General features: G+C 43.1%; 2 protein-coding genes and 1 long non-coding RNA gene across 5 annotated transcripts in view; 2 read left to right on the top strand and 1 right to left on the bottom strand.

Moving 5' to 3' along the window:
- The window catches only part of LOC115769707, a 193,849-nt gene that overhangs the window by 91,683 nt on the left and 79,008 nt on the right, over nucleotides 1-23,158 (top strand). For all 3 annotated transcript variants that reach the window (XR_004018780.1, XR_004018779.1, XR_004018778.1), the window contains exon 4: nucleotides 21,737-21,927. This is a non-coding gene — a long non-coding RNA (uncharacterized LOC115769707). The remainder of the gene's footprint in view (nucleotides 1-21,736; nucleotides 21,928-23,158) is intronic.
- Nucleotides 8,671-9,720, top strand: LOC115769705. The gene is made up of 2 exons (XM_030714635.1): nucleotides 8,671-9,347; nucleotides 9,424-9,720. The coding sequence occupies exons 1-2, from the start codon at nucleotides 8,868-8,870 to the stop codon at nucleotides 9,718-9,720; spliced, it is 777 nt and encodes a 258-aa protein (XP_030570495.1). The 5' UTR covers nucleotides 8,671-8,867.
- LOC115769706 (glycine-rich cell wall structural protein 2) lies at nucleotides 12,970-13,725 on the bottom strand. Its single transcript, XM_030714636.1, has one exon. It carries the CDS (start codon nucleotides 13,723-13,725, stop codon nucleotides 12,970-12,972), a length of 756 nt encoding a protein of 251 aa, XP_030570496.1.

Raw genomic sequence — 23,158 nt, 5'->3', positions numbered from 1 at the left:
ATCAGCATCACCTACTACAACAACAACAACAACAACAAGGACAAAAACAACTCGCCTCGCTGCTGTCATTGTTGGAGCCACATGCTCTAAAACTGGCAGATACCAACACCAAACCAATTCCCCATATACCCCATATACAACAGCGCCCACCGCATAGCACATCACCTCAGCTGCCCCACGCTCTCCCCCCTAGCCCCTCCATCAGCCCCTACACCTTTGCCTGTGTTCAAATGCAAGCGTAACATTTTGCGCTAGAGTTTTCTTCGTTCCTTTTTCTTTTATTACTTCTTTGCCTTCTTTTCATTTTTATTTCTGCTTGTCTCGTTGCTTGTCTTTTGCTCTCAAAGTTTCTATACTCTTACGCAACAGGATCATCGGGCATAGCCGAATATCAGTTCAGCTTAACCATAAACTTAGTAAACTCATCAAATAGTCAAAAATATACTTTATTTATTATTGAGTAGAATAATATATTTCAAAGCCTTGCTATTGATATAAGTTAATATTCCAAATAGTATTTAATAATAATTAGCTTATAATAATATTATAATATATTACTTATAATATATTTTAAGAGTTTGATATAGAGCATAAGGAATTCGTATTTATGCTACGCTTGTCAGTGCTCTATGATTTTTTGTATAATTTTCTTTATTTTTGCTTTTTAAGTTTTTCTTTGTCCTTTTTGGTCTGTTTTTTCGTCTCATTCTCTCGTTATTATTGCATCTCTTTCGCGCATTTGTGCTCGAGTGCAATTTTTAGCTTAATGTCTGTGTTGCTGACTTGAGCTTTTAAAAATATTTTTGTTGAATTTTCCTACTCCCCGACACACACACACACACATACACACACACACACCCACAAGCACACACTCAGGCAGGCAGACAGTTAAAAAGTATATGAAACTTTTCATTTATTCCGGAATTACATATATTCTGGTATATGGGATATGTATGCAACTTTTCCAGCGCTGAGTACTTAAGCCTTTGCTGCTTCTTGGTTTCCTTTTAGTTCCTTTGTGTGGCATGAATTTCTTAATCTGAAATGTTTGAAAATTCATCTGTACATATTAATTTGCAGGATCAGCCATTTAATCCTTTGGCGCCCACTCTTAAGTCCTGCCATCCGCTGGGGCTAGCCCAACATGGCAGTACAATGCCGCATTACAGGCACCTGTCTGCATAATTAAATATGTCGATTTTCGTTTAATCTGCTTAAAGAAAAAAAACAAAAACAAGGCCCCCGCCCCCTCTTCTACAACCCTCTTGCAGAACCGCACATAAATAATTAAAAAGAAAATGCCACAAATGCAAAAAGGTCAGCGTATAAAAATTATAAAATCGAATATTAAATTACCAACAACACAGTCGCTTCGCAGTCGCTGCGACGTCGACAGCGGCGTCGACAGCGCGGCGCGCTCGACTTAACCCAACTTAACTACTTGACAGCAAATTTTGTAAAATGTAATTACCCAGCGTCAGGCGGCGCTAACAACAACAACAGCAGCAACAGCAAAAGCAAAAGCAAATGGCAAATAACATCAGCATTAACAACAAAAACAAAGCGGAAAACAAAAACAACAACAACAACAATAATAAGAAGTGGCAGCAGGAAGAAGGCTAAAAGGCTGGCAAAATGGAAAATCAACAGAGCTCGTTGACATAATTTTTGAAGCGATTGTTTGCGTGCGTGCAACAGAGACAGCACTAGAGCCAGCCGAGAGTGGGCAGGCAGCATCGTCCTGTGTCCTGTGTGCCGAATTGCTGTGCGCCCAAAACCAGAAAACACCCAGAACCGACCCCGCCCCCGCCCCCTGCACACAGTAAAGTCGAGCCTGAAAAATGATGCCACACGTTTTTATGCACACAGCCAGTGTCCACCCCCTTACCAACCCCCCACCTGGTCCACGCACAGCTAGCCCATTACAACTTTGTGTCATTACTAAATAGTGGGTGGTGTTTGGGCAGTGGGATTTCGGCCTGAGCCGGAGTTTCGGTTACGGCTTCGGTTTTTGGTAGCGAGCCAAACCATTTGTTGAACCTTTTTTTTTTTTTTTGTTGCTTGCCACAAAATTTGCGCCTCATTTTCAGCTAACACAGAGCTAGAGAGGACGCGGGCGAGCGAGTGAAAGAGAGAGCAGCGAGTGAGTGTGTGTGTGTGCGCTACGCTCGCTCTCTCACTGCGCACGTGGCAACGTCTAATGGCAGGAAACATGCTAAGCAGCGGCTGCCACATGCTGAAAGTCACCCAAAGCCAGCGTCAACCACCCACAAGCACCCACAGGGCCAACCCTTCGGCCCAGCTCAAATCAATTTAACTTTCAACTTTAGCTCTCTCGCCCACTCGCCCACTCGCTCACACTCAAACGTTTGCTCTCATTTTCACGCTCTCTCACTCTCTCTCGCCCGCTCTCCACCCCCTCGCTGTTATCCCTTGCCGCTCACATTTTGCGCACATTGTGCATTTTTGTATTTCGGGCTGCTGGCAATTCTGGGCGCCCAGGCAACTCCCGCGTTTGTCGAACCAAACAACGAGCAGACGACGGACGAGCCGGCCCAACAGCGAGTAAGTGAGTAAGTCAGCGAGTGCGACAGTTCGTTCGGCTCTCGTCTGTCGCCTCTCGTCTCTCACCTCTCACCTCTCGTCTATCGTCTGTCGGCTTTCGCCACTCGTCTGTCGTTTTTCGCCCGTTGCCTCTCGCTACTTATTGTTAGTGTTATTCGCAACGACTGCGCTTTTATCGTTTATTTGCGTTCCGGACATGGGTCGGGGATTTGGTTACGTGTCGCGCAAGGGGTTGACTGTGAAACGAGTGACTGGGGCAAGTGGCTGCGAGCCAGGAGCCAAGGCAAGCGGCAAGCGGCAGGCGACGGGTTATGTGAGGAGCCAGAATTGTGTCAAAAGGAAACAAGTGTAGCCGGTGGGTTATTCGTTTATATCATATTGAATTCTCATTACTTAGCCCAAAATGTATTCCTGTACTTTCCTATGCAGACTTTGAAATGTGCTTATTGATTGTATATAATATATGTATATAGTATGTAGGAATTTCTTATTGGAAACTGTTTTGTTTCTCAAGAAATCTTGAACAAACTTGGCATTTACGAGGTTTACCTGGCGCCTAACATATTCAGCTTTAAAGGAAGATTCAGTCGAAAAATTTGACTATATAGAAACCGATTGAGTAGGCTAGTGTAATTATTTCCCAACGCATCAACAGTCGATCTTCCAGTCAAGAATAGTTGGAATAGTTTTTGTAGGTTTTAACCAGCCAGCTGTATTTATTTTGTAAAAGTAAGCCAACATGCTTGAATGTTTCGGCCAGTCAACGATATACGGGCTGTTGCTAATCATATTGCCATTATTTTATATCGTGCGGAAGCTTTTCAAGGTACGCAAGCAGAAGCTGCTGAAGGAGCACAAAATGAAGATTGAGGCAGCTGTACAGGCCCCGGACACACCTCCCAAGAAGCTGATTGATGATTGCAGCAAGAAAATCGATGTCGACGTCGACGAGATGAGGTCAGCCGTCGATCTGATTAACTTTCAATTGATACTGATCGAGTCGAAAATATACAAGGACATCGAACCGGTGCCGCCTCTGTCTATGGGCGAGTTCACTGAAGCGGTGCGGCATCTGGACTATATCAAGACCAATACACTGCCCTTTGCCATAGGAGAAATCATGAAGGATTGCAAGTAGCTGGATCGGGCCAGTTGACATTTTCAGAAGTTAAATAGGTTTACAATTGAACTCGTTTTTACATTCGCCTTGTGGGGAATAAATATTGTGTACATTTTATGTAGACCTTTCGGAATTCAATTGCCACATCCGGCTGGGCGAAAACGTGGCCTGGGGATGGTTGGGATGTCGACAGGGTCGTCTCGCCTGATCCCGAGGGTTGTTGTTGTCATGGTCACTCGATTGCTGCAATTAATATTAAAAATAAAATCATTTTTCGGTGGATGCTCTCCGGCCCGGGGTGTGATCAGAACCGGGCTACTGTCTACCGCTGGCAGCGACTAGCACGAGTGGTCGCCCCTTCCTTGTGGGTGGCTGGTTTGAGTGGGTGGTGGTGTGGGTGGTGCTGTCGGTGGTGGCGGCGGCGGTGTGTTAATGCATATTTCAGACACGTGCGCGATACGCTTCTTTGATTTGCAGACGTGGCCGTTCTGGGTGGAATTCGACTATGGACTGTGCAACTGGCCTGGGACCAAGGGATGGGGACGGTTGAGACCTGGGTTGATTGTGGACTGGGTTTGCCTTGGCGAAAGGTTGCCGGCAAATGGAAGGAATAGCGCATAAGGCAATGATGAGCGGCTTAAAATATTTGTAAAGACCTTTTTATTAAAAACAAAAAGCGGGTTTAAAGATTATTTGTCGGGCACAAGATGCCAAAACAGGGTGCCAAACCAGACCGTAGAGAGATTGCGGAGTGTGTGGGGGGTAGATTTGTCTGGCATTTGTTTGCATGGGTGTGATATTTTAATTACGACCTAATGCAGCCATATAAATTTTGTATGTGTGTTTGATTGTATGCCCTGATGCTTGACTTATGCCAAAAGCACAGGAAATTGTAAAGGAAAAAGGTGTTGTCGAAGCAGAAAAAGCTTAAGATTGATGAGACCTTTTGGCCTGTTATGTACGCAAGGGTAGATTTACATGTGTGTGAAAGGATTATATAAGAGTTTATTAATTTATTATACTCTAGTAGAGGGTATCATAATTTTGTCATGAAATATGTAATACAAGGAGACATCTCCCATAAAGTATATATGTTTCAGAATATCATCATAAGCCGTATCAATATAGTCATGTCCGTCTGTTTTTCCGTCCGTATGTCTGTCTGTCAGTTTCTATGCAAACTAGTCTCTCAGTTTAAAGCTATCGTCTTGAAACTCTGCATAGCTCCGACCGGCCCGATCGGACCTCTGTAACATATAGCTGTAATAGGAACGATCTGCCGATATGCAAAAACTATTCTTTCGCTATGATATCTTGTCCAAATTCGGGACTTATTACTTACATTATGATCCTCATATATTAGTATAAGCTTAACAGCATACGACTAGTATCATACAGCTGCCATGTGAAAGATCGGCCGAGATGTATGTATATTATTATATAATAAAACAATTCCGTTTTCCAAGATACCAACTCAGCATTGGCGAGCTTCACAATTCTCACATATCTGCATAAGGGAAAAGCTTAGAAGGGTATTAAACCTTCGGCGTGCCAAGGATATCATCATGCTTATTACAAATATAGAATATATATTTTCGGTTATATGTAATATCTAGCAGAAAGCTACTCTTCTCACTTTGTCTCTCTCTCTCGCTCTCTCCCCTTGTCTGTCTATCTAACTCCTTCGCCTTGCCTCACACCTCCCGCACTGAAACGTGCTCCTTTGTCACATATGCTTTTTTCGGTTCTTTTCTTCATTGCTTAAGGCCACGCCTCTGACCACTCAAAGCATCCAGAGCAGGAGAATGAGAGACAACTGACCCTAGCCCTCCCGATGCCCTGTTCCGCAGTCCCTGGCTCAACTATTGGCACTCTTGGGTGCATTTTTTATGCCATGTTAAAGCCACTTTATGCGCTTTTTATGAGCCCGCAGCCATAAAAAGTGCCTTACAAAATAAAAAGAAAAAATTCCACACACACATTGCTGCATGTGGGTGTGCGACAACATATTTTAATATACACACATACCTACATACATATATATTTTTATATTTATTGATTTTGTATTAAAAATGTAAGTGCTGGCTTTTAGTTTATTTTCTTTGGGCCAATGTCCACTTTTTTATGATATTGAAATAAAGCGATGCACACACATTCGATAAATATAAATAAATAACGAGCTGCGAGCGAAGCAAAGTTAAACACGCCCAGCAGCAACAACAACAACAACAACAGTTAAAATATTGAATATAATTTTAGTGAAAATAATTTATTTTTTATTTTCGGTCTGATGTTATTTTTGTTTATTTATTTCTTTATTTTTTTGCCAACGGATTTCAAGTGAAAAGCGCCAAAGGGCTGGCAAAATACAAACAGGCGACGATTCCGACTCGATTATTTACAATTTGATTTTATTTATACATACACACGCACACACACACGCACACACACACGCACACGCACACAACATGCGGGCTTTTGTGAGTGTTGCCCAAAAGGCATTTTTCCTGTCAGTGAGAAAAATCAATCAAAATCGATTTAAAAGCACAACTTCCGTTGCGGATTTACGAAATGTGTGAGTGTGTGTGTGTGTGTTGTGTATGCCACGTGTGTGTATGTGTGTGTGTGTGTGTGTGAGTGTGAGTGTGTTAACCAAATGTAACCAATTTATTTGCTTTTATGCGTTTCTGTTTTATTGTCTCTGTTGCTGCTTTTGTTGTAACGCCCATGTTACGCCCACTTTGCAAACCTATTTTGTGTGCACCTTCCCAACGAATTGGTCAAATTTTCAATAAAGAAATTGAAACACACACAAATACACACACACACATACACAGACGCACGCACGCACGCACACATAATCAGGCGTTGGGCGCATTTACAATTTGTTTTTCAGTATAGTTCTCGAGCGGGTGAAGGGGGTGGCGGGGTGCTGTGGAAAACTTTGGATAGCCTGGAAAATCGGACAAACAATAAAAGAGTGGAAATGGCATAAATGCTTAATTCGGGACATTTGAATATTTCATAAGGATATGACCCACATACAAAACAAAGCACAAGCCAGACCCAAAAAATTATTACAATGTGCGTGGGCGTGTGTGTGTGTGTGTGTGCGTGTGTATATGTGTGCACATTGTTGGTAGGAAATCGCATTTTATTGTTGAGCTGTTGGCAGTTTGCACAGTTATTTAGTGTGTGTGTGTGTGTGTGTGTGTGTGTATGTTTGCGACTCTGATTAAGTGTGTGCGTGTGCGTGCACTTTATGAATCTTTCAACAAATTTGAACAGTGCAATTAAAGGAATTATCCAAATGCATGCCGCCCAGGCCAGCAGAGATTTTCAGTGTTGGTAAACACTCTGAAAATGGACGAATATACAAATTTTTACTCAAGCTCCAAATTTGTACGTACTTCTGCTATAGCATGATAATAAGACTGAAGATGGATCTGGCAAATACGCTGAATAGGTTAGTCAGGATCTGAAAACTGAAGGATTTCAGATAAAAGAGGATGCTTGGAAGGTTATTAAGGGAAAAGCTTTTAGTACAACTACTTTTCCATCATACTACTTTGACAAACTGATACTTGAAAGCCTTTTAAGACTCATATAAACCAAATCCTCGCCTTAAGCATGGGTTCTATGAACCGAAGCTTATTTAAGAAAAATTCTTTCGAATCGTATAAACAACTGTCAGAAAAATATGCATTTGCTCTTTCAGCTATTCAGTTAGCTTGAGCATTGGTTCACGGTAAATAAAAAAAAAACTGGGATTCCGAGTTCGAGCCGGTTCGCTTCTTGATGCATCATACAGACATACATACACCATACAGGCATATATCATAAGAGGCGTTGTCACAACCTGCACACCAAATTAAACATGATATCAAGCATCTTGACAAATTGATTTGCAAATCAATTAAGAACCCAATTTAAGGCCAGTTATTAAAAGTGCCCTTTTAGCCAGCACTTTTTGGTCAGTTGATTTGTTTACGAACCATTTGCTTAAGCAATCGATTTCCTTTCCTGCTTTCACCCTCAAATTTATCGCAGTGTAGTTAATTTGGTGTCTGGCAGTTGGCACCGCCAACGACCACCTGACAACAACGGCAGCCACAACAACAACAACAACAACAGCAGCAGCAACAACGACAAGGAAAGTCCCAAGAATCGGTCAGCCATATCATTTACAACTGATTGGCATTGACAGACGCCGCTGTCGCTGTCGCCGTCAACGTCAGCGTCGACGCACTTCAAATTAGTATTATGATAAATTACTTATGACTTGATGTGCAGCCGAGCCGCAGTCGCAGCAGCAGCGCAAGAATCGCGAAGCGGCCACCTGAAAGCATTTAACGATAAACGAAAACAAAACAAATGCAACAAAAAGCTCGCACGCAAATGAATTGCAATAAGCAATAAGCGATTGAGGGAGAGTGAGAGGGAGAGGCAAGGCTTGGCGTGTGGGCTGATGCAATGCAAAAGTGCAAGGCAAGTGTGAGTGAGAGAAAGGGAGAGCGAGAGGGGTAGAGAAAGACGGCGTCGCGGCGACGCGTCGCTAGTGGGCGACAGCGCGACAGAAGCAAAGGGTGCAATGAACAAAATAACAAAATGAATTAGTAATAATATTTTGTTTGTGCTTTTGCGCTCATTTAAGTCTCGTGCATATTTTGCCAACTTTTTCTTTGCCTTACTTGTCAGTGTGTGTGTGTGCTTTGGTGTTGTGAGTACTTGGCGACAAACATGCAGAGTCGAAGACGACGACGCCAAATCGATGAGGGTACGTCGCGTCGTTAATGGCGTCGACTGCGACGCACGTCTGGCGCTGCCAGTGTCGTCGACCAGACGTAATGGCTGTACGGCTGCAGACGACGACGATATGACGCCAATAACAACAACAACAGCAGCAACTGTTGCCAACTACATGTTGGTTGTCAAACGGTTGTACGCTTCTTTAAGTTCGGCAGCAACCGCTTAGAGCGTGTTTGACAACTTGCGCAGTGCAAACGGCTCGGTCAGTCATGTTGCACATCAAACATCTCTCTCAAACTGCAACACGTGTGCAGTTGGTGTGTGTGAAGTGTGTGTTTGAAGGTGCAAACAGTATCAAACATGGGCATGAGCGCACTTATAGCGCTCTCTCGGTCTGTGGCAGTTTTAGTGTGCTTCAAGCCGTGAAACTAGAATGAGTGCCATACCGCAAACGGATCTGTGGCTCGAGTTCTTCGATGCCTACCGCCAGCTGCCTGCGCTGTGGCGGGTCACGGACGAGGTATATAAGAACCACCGCATGAAGAAGGCTGCCTATGACAGATTATTGGAATGCTATCGGAAAATCGACCCAAAGGCCACTGTGGAGGTCATGCGGCGCAGGATCAACGGCATTCGGACTTGCTTCAGACGTGAACTCCGCAAAGTGGAGCAGAGCGAACAAATTGCCCATAAAACGGATGATGTTTACGTGCCACATTTGTGGTACTTTAATGAATTGTCCTTTTTGCGCTCTGATGATGGCAGGATAACTCGTGTCTCACATCTTTCCGATGTGTCGGATAAGTTCTGGAATGATACAGATCCAGATCCACAGGTAGACGAGGAAGATTCCAATAATGATCTAAAGGATGATGAAGAAATGGACGACATCTCTGAGCCCGAAGTCAAAGTTGTGAGTGTTGTATTAGAAAATCTTTAGATGATTTGTATCTAAAATCTTGATTTGAAATTCGTTCACTTTTGCTCAGTTTGAGCCTGCGTTACCAGTGTCCAATGGATCACCTGTAAACCAGTCTCCCGTGGATCACTTGCCGCCGCCCGTTGAGCCGTCAATGAACGTTGCAACTCAGTTCCAGCCGCAGGTTGCGCCCAATCTCAATCACAGCTTACGTGATGAGGCTGAGATCTTTGCGGAGGGCTGGGCCATAACCTATCGCAAGCTGGATGGAAGGAACAAGCTGCTGGCCAAAAAGGCCATTGAGGAGATTTTGTTTTTGGGACAGATAAATAAATTGGAGTTTAACTCGGTGAAGATGCCAAATTAAATTTGTAAATCAGAAAAATAAAATGAAATTTTAAGAAAATTATAATTGATTTTTATTGAAATTATATATAAAAGCGGCAAAATTTTTAATTGAGATTTAAGTCGATCAAATAATGGCAACAACTCTTTGCTGTGTATTTTTCGACTATGGTGGTGAAGTTTCCAAAAAAGAATGGCGAAAAATCGTCAGGTAGACAAAAGTAAAGGTTCATGCAGCTGTTTTCCTTCCATATTTATGGGTGAAATTTCCCAAAATCCTTTACTAACATACACTTATGCACGTGCGTTGAGTTATTAGTAAATTTGTTAATTTACTAATCAATCAGTCAATCAAGTCAGACAATCCGTTTGACAGTGGATCAGTCAGCCAGTCAATCAGTCAATTGGACATTTAATCAGCGTGTCAATCATTTAGTCGGTTAGTTAATCAATCAGTCAGTCAATAAGTATGCCCGCCAGTCAGTATATTGTCAGTCAATCAATCAATCAATCACTTAGTGACCCAGTCTGACAGTCAATCAGTTTGTCAATCTACCAATCAGTCAATTGGTCAATCTCTCAGTCAGTCAGTCAGTAAGTAAGTTAATCAGCAATTCAATAAGTTTTCCTTCAATCAGGCAGATAGTAAATTAATCAATCAGAAATTCAATCAGTCAGTAAGTTGGTCAATCAATTAGACAGACAATCAGCTTTTAAGTCAATGCATCAGTCGATGTGGTTTAATCAATCAGTCAGTCATATGTTTGTCCGTCGATCAATCAATCAGAAAGTCAATCAGTTTTCCCATCAATCGGTCAGTCCCTAAAGACAAACAATTAATTGAATTTAGATAAATTTTAGACTTTGAAACCACTCGAAATTAATTCTTTCATCTGTCTGTCAACTCAGATAAATCTAAATTGCATAATAATAAGTGCTTCGACTTGCCGCATGCCGCATGCCGCGGGGGTTGGTTGCCAGGAGGAAGAGCGGGGTTTAGCGGGAACGAGGGTCGCGTAAACTGTTTGCATTTGCCTCATTGAGTGTGTTGTCGATGCTGCCGCTCCACACGCGCCCACAGTCAACACACTCAGCACACACACACACACACTCGAGCACACACACACACACAGATATATACTGTGTCAATAAGGCGCCCCAGAAAGGAGTCTCGCGAACAACTTAACTTTGGCTTAACGGCGTTCTTGTATTTGTTGTTGTTTGGCAAACACGCAATTTTCCACATTTCTGGCGCTGCACGTGCAACGGGCAATAACAAAAAATAACATCAGCAACAACAACAAAAGCATCAATCAACAAAATTTAAATTAAAATAATAACAAATTTGGAAGAAGCACCGCAGAAATAATCGCCCCGGCCACGGATCCACAAAGGCAAAGCTGTGAAAATTTCAGTTTTTGGTGAAAATTTTCCATAAACTCATCAAAAATAATTTCGAATTTGGCATTTCAATGGTGTTGCTTTTTTTTCTGTGGCTGTTTAACAGATTCTTGGATCGTACGACTATATGTTTATATATAGAAATGCGAATATTAAGTAATTTGTGTGTGTTTGTTTGTTTATCCGGCGCAACAAGTTGATGTCTGGATGGGATCTGTGGCGGGCATCGATCGCCCGTTTAATTATTGCTTTTTTTATTTGAGCAATTTTCTCGAGAATATCCAAAATCAAATTTGCGCAATAGTCCCAAAATAATATTCACTCACAGCGCACTTCCTGCTGGCCATCAAGAAATAAATCAATATGGAAACCAACTTGATGAGCCGCTACCTTCTACCCCCTACTTCTCTACCCCGACCCGCCCCTCTCCCGCGCAGCAACATTTGCTGTAGCCAACGCTTGACGCGACAACAACAAATTGGATTTGCTGCGCCTTCCTTTTTAGCTCTCTTTTATTTCTATGTAAGTATTTATTTGGAAAGCGTTAAGGAAACCGAAAAGTCGTCGGGCTATACATATGCCCACTTTCCGTGCCTGCTATACCCTGTCAGAAAGGGCTACACCTGTTTCGAGCAGCTGTTTGTAACAGGTAGAAGAAAGCCAACTCTAAGTCCAGCTGTCCGCTCGCCCAGCTGTCTGCCTGACTCTACATCTTTCGCTTTTTTCTGTCTAATGTCTTTATGGTAAGGTAACTATCCGCCAATTTCCATAAAAGCGTTAAATATTGTGTGTTTACAACGATTTTTGGGTCTAACTTGCAGTTTATAATCTCTAAACAGGTCTTGAGTAATTACTTTTTTTATACATAAAGCTATTTAGTCTTGGGCTTTTGTATGTACAGACATTTTGTATGCCTTATTTAAAAACTAAAGAAATTAATACAATCGTGCGCTCATAGAAGGAAGTTCGAATGCTTGTGACTGCAATTCATCGCACCTGTGTACAGGGTATCCTTCAGTCGAGAGTACTCGACACGCTACTTGTTGTAGCTACTGTTGTTACTCTTGTTGGCGTCGTCGCACTGTCGGTCTGCCTCCGCCCGGCACCCGGCAATTTGCACACTTTGGGCGCCTAATCAAGTAACCCGAACACGTTCTTTGTTAGATTTATATGGAAAATATTTTTATACAAGAAAAACGCGCGCGCGCCCCCCAACGAGGCCCGCTGTGCGGCAGTGGAAAAGCTTTTTCTTGCACTTTTGGCCTTTTCGGTGGCAAGTCTGAGTATCCTTGGTATCCTTGATATCCTTGGCTGCCTGGCTAGGTTCTCGGTGGGTTGGCGACGCGTCGCCGCCTCAAAGTGATATTTTACATATTTCTATTTTTATTTTATTTCTATTTTTCTACGCTTTTTTTTTGCTGCCCGAGCAGTCTTTTATTATTTTCTGCCTGCTTCTCTTTATTTCGCCCACTTTTCTTTTTTTTTGGATTTTGCCTTTTTTCGACATTTTTTGGTTGCTTGAATTTTATTACTTTACGCTTAAGTGTGTTTTTTTAGCAGAGATATAGATGGGGTAAGAAAAAGAAAGAGAAAGAGAGGGAGCCAGGGGGAGGGAGCTTTGAGTTTTCTTTCTCTTTTGTTTTCGACTCTGAAATGCATTTTTTTTTGTCGTGCCTTAAATGGAAAAGTTTGAGACGATTTTTCGCGTCTCCACCCAAACCCTAAACCCAGCTGAAGGAAAATATCGATTGTGGAAATTATAAAGACTTTTATTCAACAAATAAGGCGAGCAAAAAACAACAAGTAAATGAAATGAGCATGAGATGAGGCAGAATGAGACTTGAGCTTATCACGAGTTGTGGAAACTTTTTTACCAGCTGCCGCCGCCCTGCGAGGACCAGCCGCCGCCGTTGCCACCTTGAGAGGACCAGCCATCGCTGGCAGGAGCCCCCGATGACCATCCGCCACCTGAAGAAACGCCCGCTGACCAGCCGCCGCCACCTGCACCGCCAGCAGACCAACCGCCACCGCCTGCACCACCAGCGGAATAGCCGCCGCCGCCTGCACCACCAGCGGACCAGCCCGAGGCATCACCAGAGCCAGCATCTGAGCTGCTTTCCGAGATGATTTTGATGATTTTGACAGCTGCGGTGGCATCGCTACCACCAGATGACCAGCCCGAAGAGCCTGAACCGCCAGCGGACCAGCCAGAGCCGCCGCCGCCGCCACCACCTGCTGACCAGCCACCACCAGCGCCAGCTCCATAGCCACCATCGGAAGATTGCTGCGAGATAATTTTGATTATCTTGACCTCTTGCCCTTGAGAACCGCCATAGCCGCCGCCAGAGGCGCCACCATAGCCACCACCGCCGCCGCCTCCCGCTGACCAACCGCCGCCTCCAGCGCCACCTGATTGCCAACCGCCGCCGCCACCACCACCGCCTGCTTGCCAGCCGCCCTGGGAAGGTGCCGATTCATGAATCACTTTGATAACTTTGACCTCGGGTGCAGGTCCGGAGTCGCCATGTCCATGTCCGTGTCCACCGCCGCCGCCGCCGCCGCCACCGCCAATGTAACCCGCATTGGCAACTGCGCCCAGCGCCAGCAAACAGAGGAAGACTTTCATATTAAACGTGGATCTGGTTGAAATGAGCTAAAGAGCTGAACTGATGCCATTGCCAGGTGAATCGACAGCTTTTATAGAGCGTGTGATTATGCGTTCCTCTGGCCTTGGCGCAACACCTCCAGCCGCCCCCTAAACGCCAGCTGTCGCCGGAAACAAACGCGCCAAGTGCAGCCACAACCAAAAACAACAACAACAGCCGCCGGCGGCGTCATCGTTGCCGTCGACGGTGTCTATAACTAACTCATGGTGTTTGCCAACTGGGCGCTCAAGTGGCCACCAGGCATTGGCAAAGCGAAAACGTCGCCCTCGGAGAGATGCTCTTGATGATTATGTAGTCACATCCATAAAGAGTCAATTGTTGTGGCTCCATTTGCACGAATTGTTACGATTTTTTCGGTTTTGATAGTGGGTTTGGGGCTAGAGTTTGGGTTTGCTTGATTATGTCATTCAATTTGTCAAAAATCATGGGGAGATGCGAGTAGCTGCGATGGAAGTCAGGTAATGTGAGTATTTAGTGTATGTTGAAAGAGGGAATAAGACCAAGCTGCTTTAAAGGAACACCAATCTATAGACTGGACAACAAGTCGTACAATTAAATTGTGATTGGTTGAGGGCAGGGTTCGAACCACTGGCTTTTCCCGTGCACTGACCCCGACCAGGTCAGGAACGTGAGTTCTTCTTAGTTCTGCCTGGGAAGAGAAGAACTTAAACAAAAACTTAAAAACTTCTATATTAAAACATCTTTTAAATCTTCTATTTCACTCTATTTAAACTTCTACTTTTATTAAAAACCAAACTTTTTGATTTACTTAACTAGGTTCTGCTTTAAGTTCGGCTGTATTTGGTTTGGCTATAGATTCGGTTCTTAGTTAACGGTTGAAATACCGCCTTCAATTTTTTCGATTTGCAGGCTTGGAATCAAACATTTGAAACTCTTTGCTACAACTTATCGATATATTAAATAAACTATCGATTATTCCTGCTGGTTCCAGCTCTTATCACAATTGCGAAGCTCTAACAAACTCTCTTAAGATCTTTAACTTTGTGAGGATTTAGTTTCCGTGTTCCACTTTGGGAGAGTGTATCGACGTATTCGTTATGTTTTGCTCAGTTGCTTTACTTTCTTGTAGGTAGCTTTTTTTTGCGATTATGTAATACGAAAACAATCACTTTTGGCGCATGGACAGCACTTGAATGAAGCTGACTCCGGCGCAGACTCCATTTCAGCTGCAGCTGCGGCGATCATTGAGGAACTCGTTCAGTTCAGCTGGGCAGATGATTAATGAGTGTTTGCTCAACTAAGCTTGCCAGAGGGAGGGCGGCAGACCTGAGCGGGGCTCGCGTTCAAACGTCGTCACTTTCGACTGGCCCTGGCATCAATATTGCAGCCAACGCGCGTGTTACGCAGCATTCGGTTGGGCTTTTGGGGCTGGGTTTGAACCCATATCGCGTCCTCGCACATTGCGCATACGCAGCGTGCAACCGCGGAAGCGCATCATCGATCATGCGGGCCCCTTTAGAGCTGGGAAAGTTCTCATTGAGATGAGATGGAGACTAAATCAATTAATCAATTTGTTTTGCCAATACATTTGACTAAATATGGCAACAACAAAATTAAAATACAAATGATAAATTGTTTTGGTTTTTTGCATTTTCATTCAAGCGAACAAATTTAATTAAACCATATTTCGCAAGACACGCACAATAACTGAAATACTGTAAAAACGAGAAAAATAAAACTAAACGTGGGAATTTGTGCGCTTTTGGTGTTTGCCCGGCATGACAAATAAATGTGTGTGTGTGTGTGCCACACACACCCTGCATCCTTTTTTGGGGCGGCTCACAAATTGGGAATGTGCTGCAAAAATGCAACAAAAATCGGAGCAGCGACGCGTGCAACATATTTTCGTTGTCAGTTCGCCTTGTTTTTTTGTTTGCATTTATATATTTACTTCTTTTTTATTTGTTGTACTTTATGCAACATGTTGGCAACACGCGTCGCTAAAAAGTTGCCGCTGTCTGTTGCTGTTGCTGTTTATTAAATTTTGCCACGCTGACATTTTGACGACGTTCAAATATTTTGTGCTGTTGTGCCTCGAACAACGAGCAAAATAAAGTTGCAATTGCCGCAAAATGTTGCTGGGCTCGGCGGCAATCGGCATCAACCTGCGGCAACCAAACTGTGCCAGCCGAACGGCTCCCAGTTTCCCATATGAATGAAGTCTGCGATATGACAGAGCCGCGAGTCTGTCGTCTGTCCATTCTCAAGCTGGGCTCCTACTTTGTGGTTAGTTTTATAGCCAAACAATTTCGACAGTCGTCGCTTTTCGCGCTGCTCATTTGTGGCGATTTTTCACCAATTGCTGCTGCCCATTGTTGTTGCCATACCCTGTAGTTAAGACACGGCCCTGTTGCGTAAATACCCAGCGTATTATTTGATACAATTCAAACAACTTTTCCCTTTTGGACTTCCGTGTTGTATAATACTTATGTCTAGGGCATCTTTTAGTCGAGCTTGCCGTTGGTTTTTTGGCACATATAAGTGTATATAGGCATAACCATAACTCTGCACCTTTGGCTCACATGTGAGGCAGCTTTTCAAAACGCTTCATTTGTCTGTCTGTCCGTCTCTCTGTCCGTCTGTCTGACTGCCAGTTTGTGCTCTCTGTGATTTCTGGGCGCTGGGATCGTGACACGTAGCTGTTGCAACAATTGACGCCGACGATTCACTTGCTGCGATAGCTTGGCCCTAAATATGCACAGCTCAAAAACTTGTACTTATGTCATGAATACGATCTAAGCTATAGTTTATATAGGGTTCAAACTTGGAACAGTTGGCATTTAAAGACAACACAATGTTGTTGACCTATTAACACCTAACATTAGCAACAATAAATAAAAGTGAATGTGTCAATGATGGCACTAAATGATGCTCTGTAACAAGCTCTCTTTAAGACTTTATCCAAAGAAACTTTAAGCCATATTCTGGCCAGACGGCATATATTTTTATGAAACTATTAAACAGGGTGTCAATGAATTTTCTAAAAGATCTTTCAAAATGAGTTCAAAGCTGTTAGGATAGTTTAATAAATTTGCACTTATTTTCCACATTTGTTTGTGGAATTCTCAGAAGAGTCCAAAATATCAAACTTCTAGATCTTATGGTCTGCGCTGTATTTTGATCATCAGTCAGTCAGTCAGGGAGCCATATATTTCGCCTGAAAATCACCGCAAGTGAATGTGAAAAGATGAAGGCTCATATGTTATAGTCTCGGACACCCTGCAAGTGTAGATTTTTTCAAAATTACAGGGTATTCAAGCAGCAGAAACTGTTAACATATGTAAGTCAAGCGGCAAACGGCAAACTCATTACGCAGTTGTATGCGTTGCAATTCGATTAGCATAGAAATCGAATAACTTTATATAGACCTATAGCTGATTGTTGTTGTTGCTGAGATTGTTGTTGCTGCTGTGTGTTACATGTAGATGTGGTTGTTTGAGCGTCTGGCGTGGCGGTTGAGAGTTGATCGCCAAAATGCGTTCGGCCAATGGCAACATGTTGCACAAATGGTTAAACCGGCTGCCCAATTGCCTGCCCGATCCTAAATTTGCATGTCATGTGAAAAATTATTTGCTTATTGTTTAACATTTGTTTGGCTTTGTCAATTGTCAACACACAATGCGATTAACCCATTGAGATTTGCTTTGCACAAATAGTTATTGCATATTCTTGACAGTCATTTTTCTGGTGAGCATTAGTCTTGTAAGATCCAATTGAATAGAGCAAAATCTGATTAAAGACAAGATTTATTTGCTTAAATAGAAGTAAAAGCTAAGGCAAAATGACCTTCAGCTAGCATGGTTATGGATAGTAATTAGTTTGGGCTTCAATTTGCCCGGGGAGTATCTATGAAGTCTAAGATAATGCTAGGCAAAGATATATTCAAATATATTTCGACTGTTTGTTGACAGATCAACTACAACACTGGGTCGCAAATTGAATATAATCGTATTATTAAATATCGCCCTTCTTTGTGATTCTCACGAATTTAAGTAAGGTTCTCAGTCTTACATTCTTTGGTTATAAGTGTTAACTTTATAATACTTCATCGCTTCTTATGCTCTCTTTCTCTCTCTCTCTCTCTCTCTCTCTCTCTCTCTGTCTCTATCTCCGCTCTCTCTTTCCTCTCTCTCTCCATGTTCGTATTCAATAAGTAACTTCAAATTGGTTTACAGCCTTGATAAAAGTATATATAATAATGAAAGCAGCTCGGCGGCTAAAGTAAACCCAACATTTCAAGTTTCTCCAACTCATTTATGGAATATTCTTTAATTGCAGTGGGTTAATATTCAAGCTTTTAGCCATGAGAGCGGCTGTTTTTGTTGTAATTGTGATTGTGAATTGTCGCATGTTCGCGCTGGCTGCATTCCTGAGTCGATTGTCGATAGTCGATTGGCGTTTCGATACGTTACGATGCGATTTGATTCGCGTGCCCAGAGCTCGTAACTCGCGTAGTTATTAAATGTGCCGGCGCACGCGGCGTATGCGCAATATGTGAGCTGTCTGTGTGTTTGTGCTTTAGCTGGCGGCCTCTCGTCGCATTCTCAGCTCGATGTCACATTCGCTTTCCGTCTCAATTGTGCAGACAAATTGCGCATTTTGGACAGTTGGAATTTGACTTTTTGATTGACAACTGCGCCGATCAACTCTCTGACCAACTTCTGTGCCCCATGGCGCAACTTTAAAGTTCAGTTTATTAGGTGCTCGCTGCATGCAAATGCCGCTGCTTTGTTGTGCCAGCCTCGACAACAAATTCAATTATACGAGAGAAACGGCCAGAGAGCTAGAGAAAACGCTGAGCGCCTACGCGAAGCCAAGCGACTGCGAAACTATTGCCAAAAAATTGCTTAGCAATAAACAGCGACAAATATCAGAGTGTGACGCCCCCTTCCCAGCAATACGTCAATGCCAAAGCGGAAAACGGCAACAAAAATTGGCAAGTGAGCGACGTGCAGCAGCAGCAGCAACAACAACAACAACAAAAACAATGGAGCATGTGAGCAAAGCAGGCAACAAAACGGGGCATGGCTTTTATGTGTACACAAACTTTTATATACATATGGTTAGCAGATCTAGCTGAATAGCTGTGCGAACTGTAGATGGCCAAAACGGTGGATTGATTCCAGGTGAAAATCAATAGCAGCAGCAAGGTAAAGCAGTCGTGGTGTGTGTGTGTATGAGGGGAGGGGGGGGAGGCAGGGAGGCGTGACACAGTCAAGAAAAGAGAGCGCTTTGATTGCAATTCCTCAGCTGTTTCTTCGGGCAATACGCTCCGTCAACGACTCTGGCTGCGACTCCAGATCTGTAGCCAGCTGACGTTACAGGTTTTCAAATCTGGCACATTAATTTCAAAGACAAATCAAACGAAAATACAATAGGCAAAAAAATAGAAAAAGAGCTATCACTGGCAAGCCGAAGATTGAATGCTCTAAAGGAGGATCGATTGTTCCTAAAGGAGCTTTATAATATGGTAGTTCGATTCGATAAGGTTTCTGCATTTATGTTAGGAGTAGAGTCAAGCTTGCAATTGCTGAGTTCGATATCTTGCAAAAAATAAATAAATCAAGATATCTTGCAAAAAATAAATTGCTTAAACTAAAATTCTTGATCCAAACAATTCTTCATAAAGCTATATGGGTGCGGTATCTTAAGATAAGGGTTTTTAAAAATTAAGCTGCATTTTTAGGCGTTTGTCTGTTTAACTAGAACCTTTAGAGCCTCCCTATTGTATCAACAGACTGCTAATTTTTCTTATATTCATTTTGCCAAGATTGAATTTGGCAGCAATTTTGGCCTCATCATGCTAGGTAGAGTGTATAAGCAGTTGAGAATTATAAGCAACGAAACGGCGCCAAAGCTTGGGCCTACTCTGCCAAGTTTACCCCTGCATCAAGAATTATATATATATATATATATATATATATATTTATATATATATATATAGCCCGCCCATATATAAACTATAAATTTCACCTAATTGTATATTAAGCTTGTTGTTGGAACAGTGTGTTCCATGTCTATACACATGTTCGTATTAAGGTTTTGTTTTTGGTATTGACATAGCCATTGCATATGCCCACTTCATGTGCTATCATCTATCCTTCCGTGTGCAGAGAACCCTCAGATATACTTCTGTCTATAAGTTCCATTGGTATCGATACTGGCATTGGCATCGGTATTTTAGGCATTCGCTTCAAACGACGCACTACGTCTCTCATCTGCTGGGCTGCCGCGATGTACTCCTCGTTGGTCAGATGCGGCTTGGGATTGAGATCCTTGTAGATGCTGGACTCGATCAGGGACAGCCGATAGGTTATCAGATCCACTGTGCCCCTCATCAGCTGCAGCTGCTCGGCATCGATAAAACAGCCGGTCTGTATTGGCGACGGCGGCTTTTCAGGCAATTCTTCGACTGGTTCCACTTGGAGCCGTGTGCGCAACGCATCTCGCAGAGATGCATGGAGCTTGAGGCTCCGCTTTTGTTTCTGCAGCCGGATTGCCTTACGGAAAATATACACCAATGGCAGCAAAGCGAATAATAGACCAAAGATCGCCGACGAAAACAGCCAATCAAACATTTTCGGACAGCTAAATAGAGAGAAACGATGTACAAAATATAAATTTAAAAGCACGTCTACAATTTGTATAGGACTATACTAAGAGAACTGCTAGCTAGATATGAAACCAGTTCACAGATACATTTATTCAGAATCTGTTTGACAATTGCCACAAATTTTGTTGAGAGCTACCAAAAAGCCAAAGTACCCGCAGTGAGGGTAGCGCGAAACGAACTCGGCTCAGCTCGGACCACCTTGTGCGACCTTCTTTTCTGATGCCGCCCCGTCAAGCAAAAAGCGGCAACAATTACCAGCAGCAACAACAACGACAACAAATACAACAATAATTATGCCAAACGCCAATAGCTTTAAGACCCTGTTCGAGTTGGCCAAAACAAAGCGACTCAAATGCTCAACTAATACTCAAATATACTCGATGCTCGATACTCGATACTCGAATTTCGTAGCCCAACGATCGCGCAGCCATTTGAAAGTTGTGCGAAACGAGCGTCTAATGGCGGCTGCTGGGGGACTAGGTGGGGGGCAGCTGGGCAGGAGGACAGGTGGGCAGCTGCAGCTATGCGGAGGGGCCTTTCCTTTCCTTTTTTTTAATTTTCTTGTTTTGATTTTATTTCTTACCATTGAGTATATGTGTATGTGTGTGTGTGTGTGTCACTTGCTGCGAAAGTCCGGCAAGTTGAAAGTTGAACAGTAAATTGAACAACGGGTCGCAGTATTTCACACAGAAAATGCCCCAAAGGCAATGGCATATCATCATTAGTAATGCCCAAATCCCTAGGAGGTCTCCAAAGACATCAACAATTAGCTGGCCAGAAGTGAATGGCTGGGAAAAACGTAATATATATGCGCTGTAGAACAGGAGAAAAGATGGAGCTAATAGTGAATTACTTATAAAGTAGGGAAATGTGGCTGGGCTTTAATCAATTAATTTGTCACAAATTCTGATCAGATTGAATTGATTTTCTTAAAATAAGCAAGAGAAATTGTAAGTCGAAAGAATAGAAGATGGCATAATGGAAGATTGAAGCTGCCAAATGGAGTAAATTTGAGAAAATTTTAATGCTTCAAAGTCTGATTAGATTCCAGTCGGATTCATAGTGAAAATAAGAAGGAAGAGCATTATATTATATTCAAAAAAGTTATTTAATTGGGGTAAAACTTGTATACTTAAAAGAGACTTGTGTAATTAAAAAGCAATTAGATTTATACAATTGCAGTTTGCATGCGTAAAGTCTAATTAGATGCGACTTGTCTGCAAACTTGGCTTCATAAAAGACCTGGACATATTTAACAATTAAGATCATATTAAAGAGTTAAGAACTTCTTTTAGAGTTAATATACTAAATGCGCTCACATTTTTCTCTCTGTGTAGGCCTGAGAATCTACTCGCTGCACACAAAGGCTTATCCATGAGGCATCAACTTGTAGCTTGTAACTGGCCAGCAACAACAACAACAACAACAAGCATCAAACACTTTGCTTCACTTCGAGCTGGAAAAAGATACTCGGCACAGATAATTTGCCAGCAGTGCCAAATGTAATCCGCCATATAACCGTCTAACGGTAAGTCAAAGCAAACATAAATATGCGCGCAGCAACAACAACAACAACAACAACAAACAATCAGGCACACAAACATTTTCCTCCTTTTCGTTAACTGTTTCTACTATTTTTCATCCAAGTGCAACAGCAACAATGATCAGCGGGCGAAGGGGTGGTGGGTTGTGCAAGGGGGGGGGGGGGGGGGGTAATGGGGTATGATGCCAAGCAAACAAACAACTTCATGGGCGACGTGCAAAAATTCAATTGCTACAAGTCAACGTCGACGTCGACGTCGTCGTTGCTGTCGTCATCAGCATTCGTAGTTGTTGTTGTTGTTGTCAGGCCGCGAGACGTCGCTGCATATTTGCTGTGATAGAGCCTGCGGCTTCCACTGGCAGTTGCCAACTTCCAACTTCCAGCTGCAGCGACAGCGTCAAGTCTTATGCATTTGTCAGGCTACACTTCAGGCGCCTTTTGCGTTTCAGTCAAAAAACAAAAAAAGAAGAAGACGAAGAAAACTGCCATAAAATGTCAGTCAGTCAACGGCGGCTGCGCAGTTGTGCTCCCTTTCCACAGATTTGTTTTCCCTGTGCGCTTTCTTCCAACACATTTGTCTGTTTGCCACACACACAAGTTTGAAGTGGATTTTCATTTTTGACAAGAGTTGAAATGTATCTTTCACCAGGTAAGATCTTGCGCTCTCCCTCTCTCTCTCTCTCTCTCTCTCTCGCTCGCTCGCTCATGTGAACTCAGATCAGTCTCAGAATGCGCACTCGGCGCTTAGCCCCGCAGTTCATTTGCAACTGCAATTGCAGCTCTGTGCACGCCTCTCCCCCGCCCCTCCCCGCAAGCACTCCCCCTGCCCAGGGCATTTTCTCTGGCTGCTCAAATCGACGCTCCACTTTTTAGAGTCAGCCAACAACAGTATTTTTTTCTTCTTTTTTTGTTATGCCTCAACTAAACAATCAACTTTTCAAACTGTTGTTTTTTTCTATTCGCTTTTCTTCTATTCGCTTCATGTTGCTGCGCTTTGTTTTTGTTGCTCTGCTGACTGCTCTCTCTCGCTCTCCCTCTCGCTCTCGGTCGCTTCTATTTGTTATTGTTGCCATGTTGGCTGCACTTTTTGACGGCTTTTATTGTTTGCCAATTTCTGGATCCGCGCAGCGAAGCATTCCACCACGCATCGACCGTCAACTGATACCGGCGTCTCCGTCTCTCTCTCGCTCGTCAGCGCTAGCGCTGTCTCCCTCGC

This window comes from Drosophila novamexicana, unplaced genomic scaffold (genome assembly GCF_003285875.2).
Source record: "Drosophila novamexicana strain 15010-1031.04,08,12 unplaced genomic scaffold, DnovRS2.1 tig00004554-arrow-pilon, whole genome shotgun sequence".
Lineage (NCBI taxonomy): Eukaryota > Metazoa > Arthropoda > Insecta > Diptera > Drosophilidae > Drosophila > Drosophila novamexicana.
The sequence above is the reverse complement of the archived record's forward strand: the minus strand, read 5'-3'. Positions and strand labels throughout refer to the sequence as shown.

Excerpts from the sequence above, each read along its gene's own strand:
- LOC115769705 (XM_030714635.1), top strand. The coding sequence starts at position 8,868 with ATGAGTGCCATACCGCAAACGGATCTGTGGCTCGAGTTCTTCGATGCC. Across the intron at positions 9,348-9,423 it reads CTGAGCCCGAAGTCAAAGTT|TTTGAGCCTGCGTTACCAGT; the intron begins GTGAGTGTTGTA and ends ACTTTTGCTCAG.
- LOC115769706 (XM_030714636.1), bottom strand. The coding sequence starts at position 13,725 with ATGAAAGTCTTCCTCTGTTTGCTGGCGCTGGGCGCAGTTGCCAATGCG.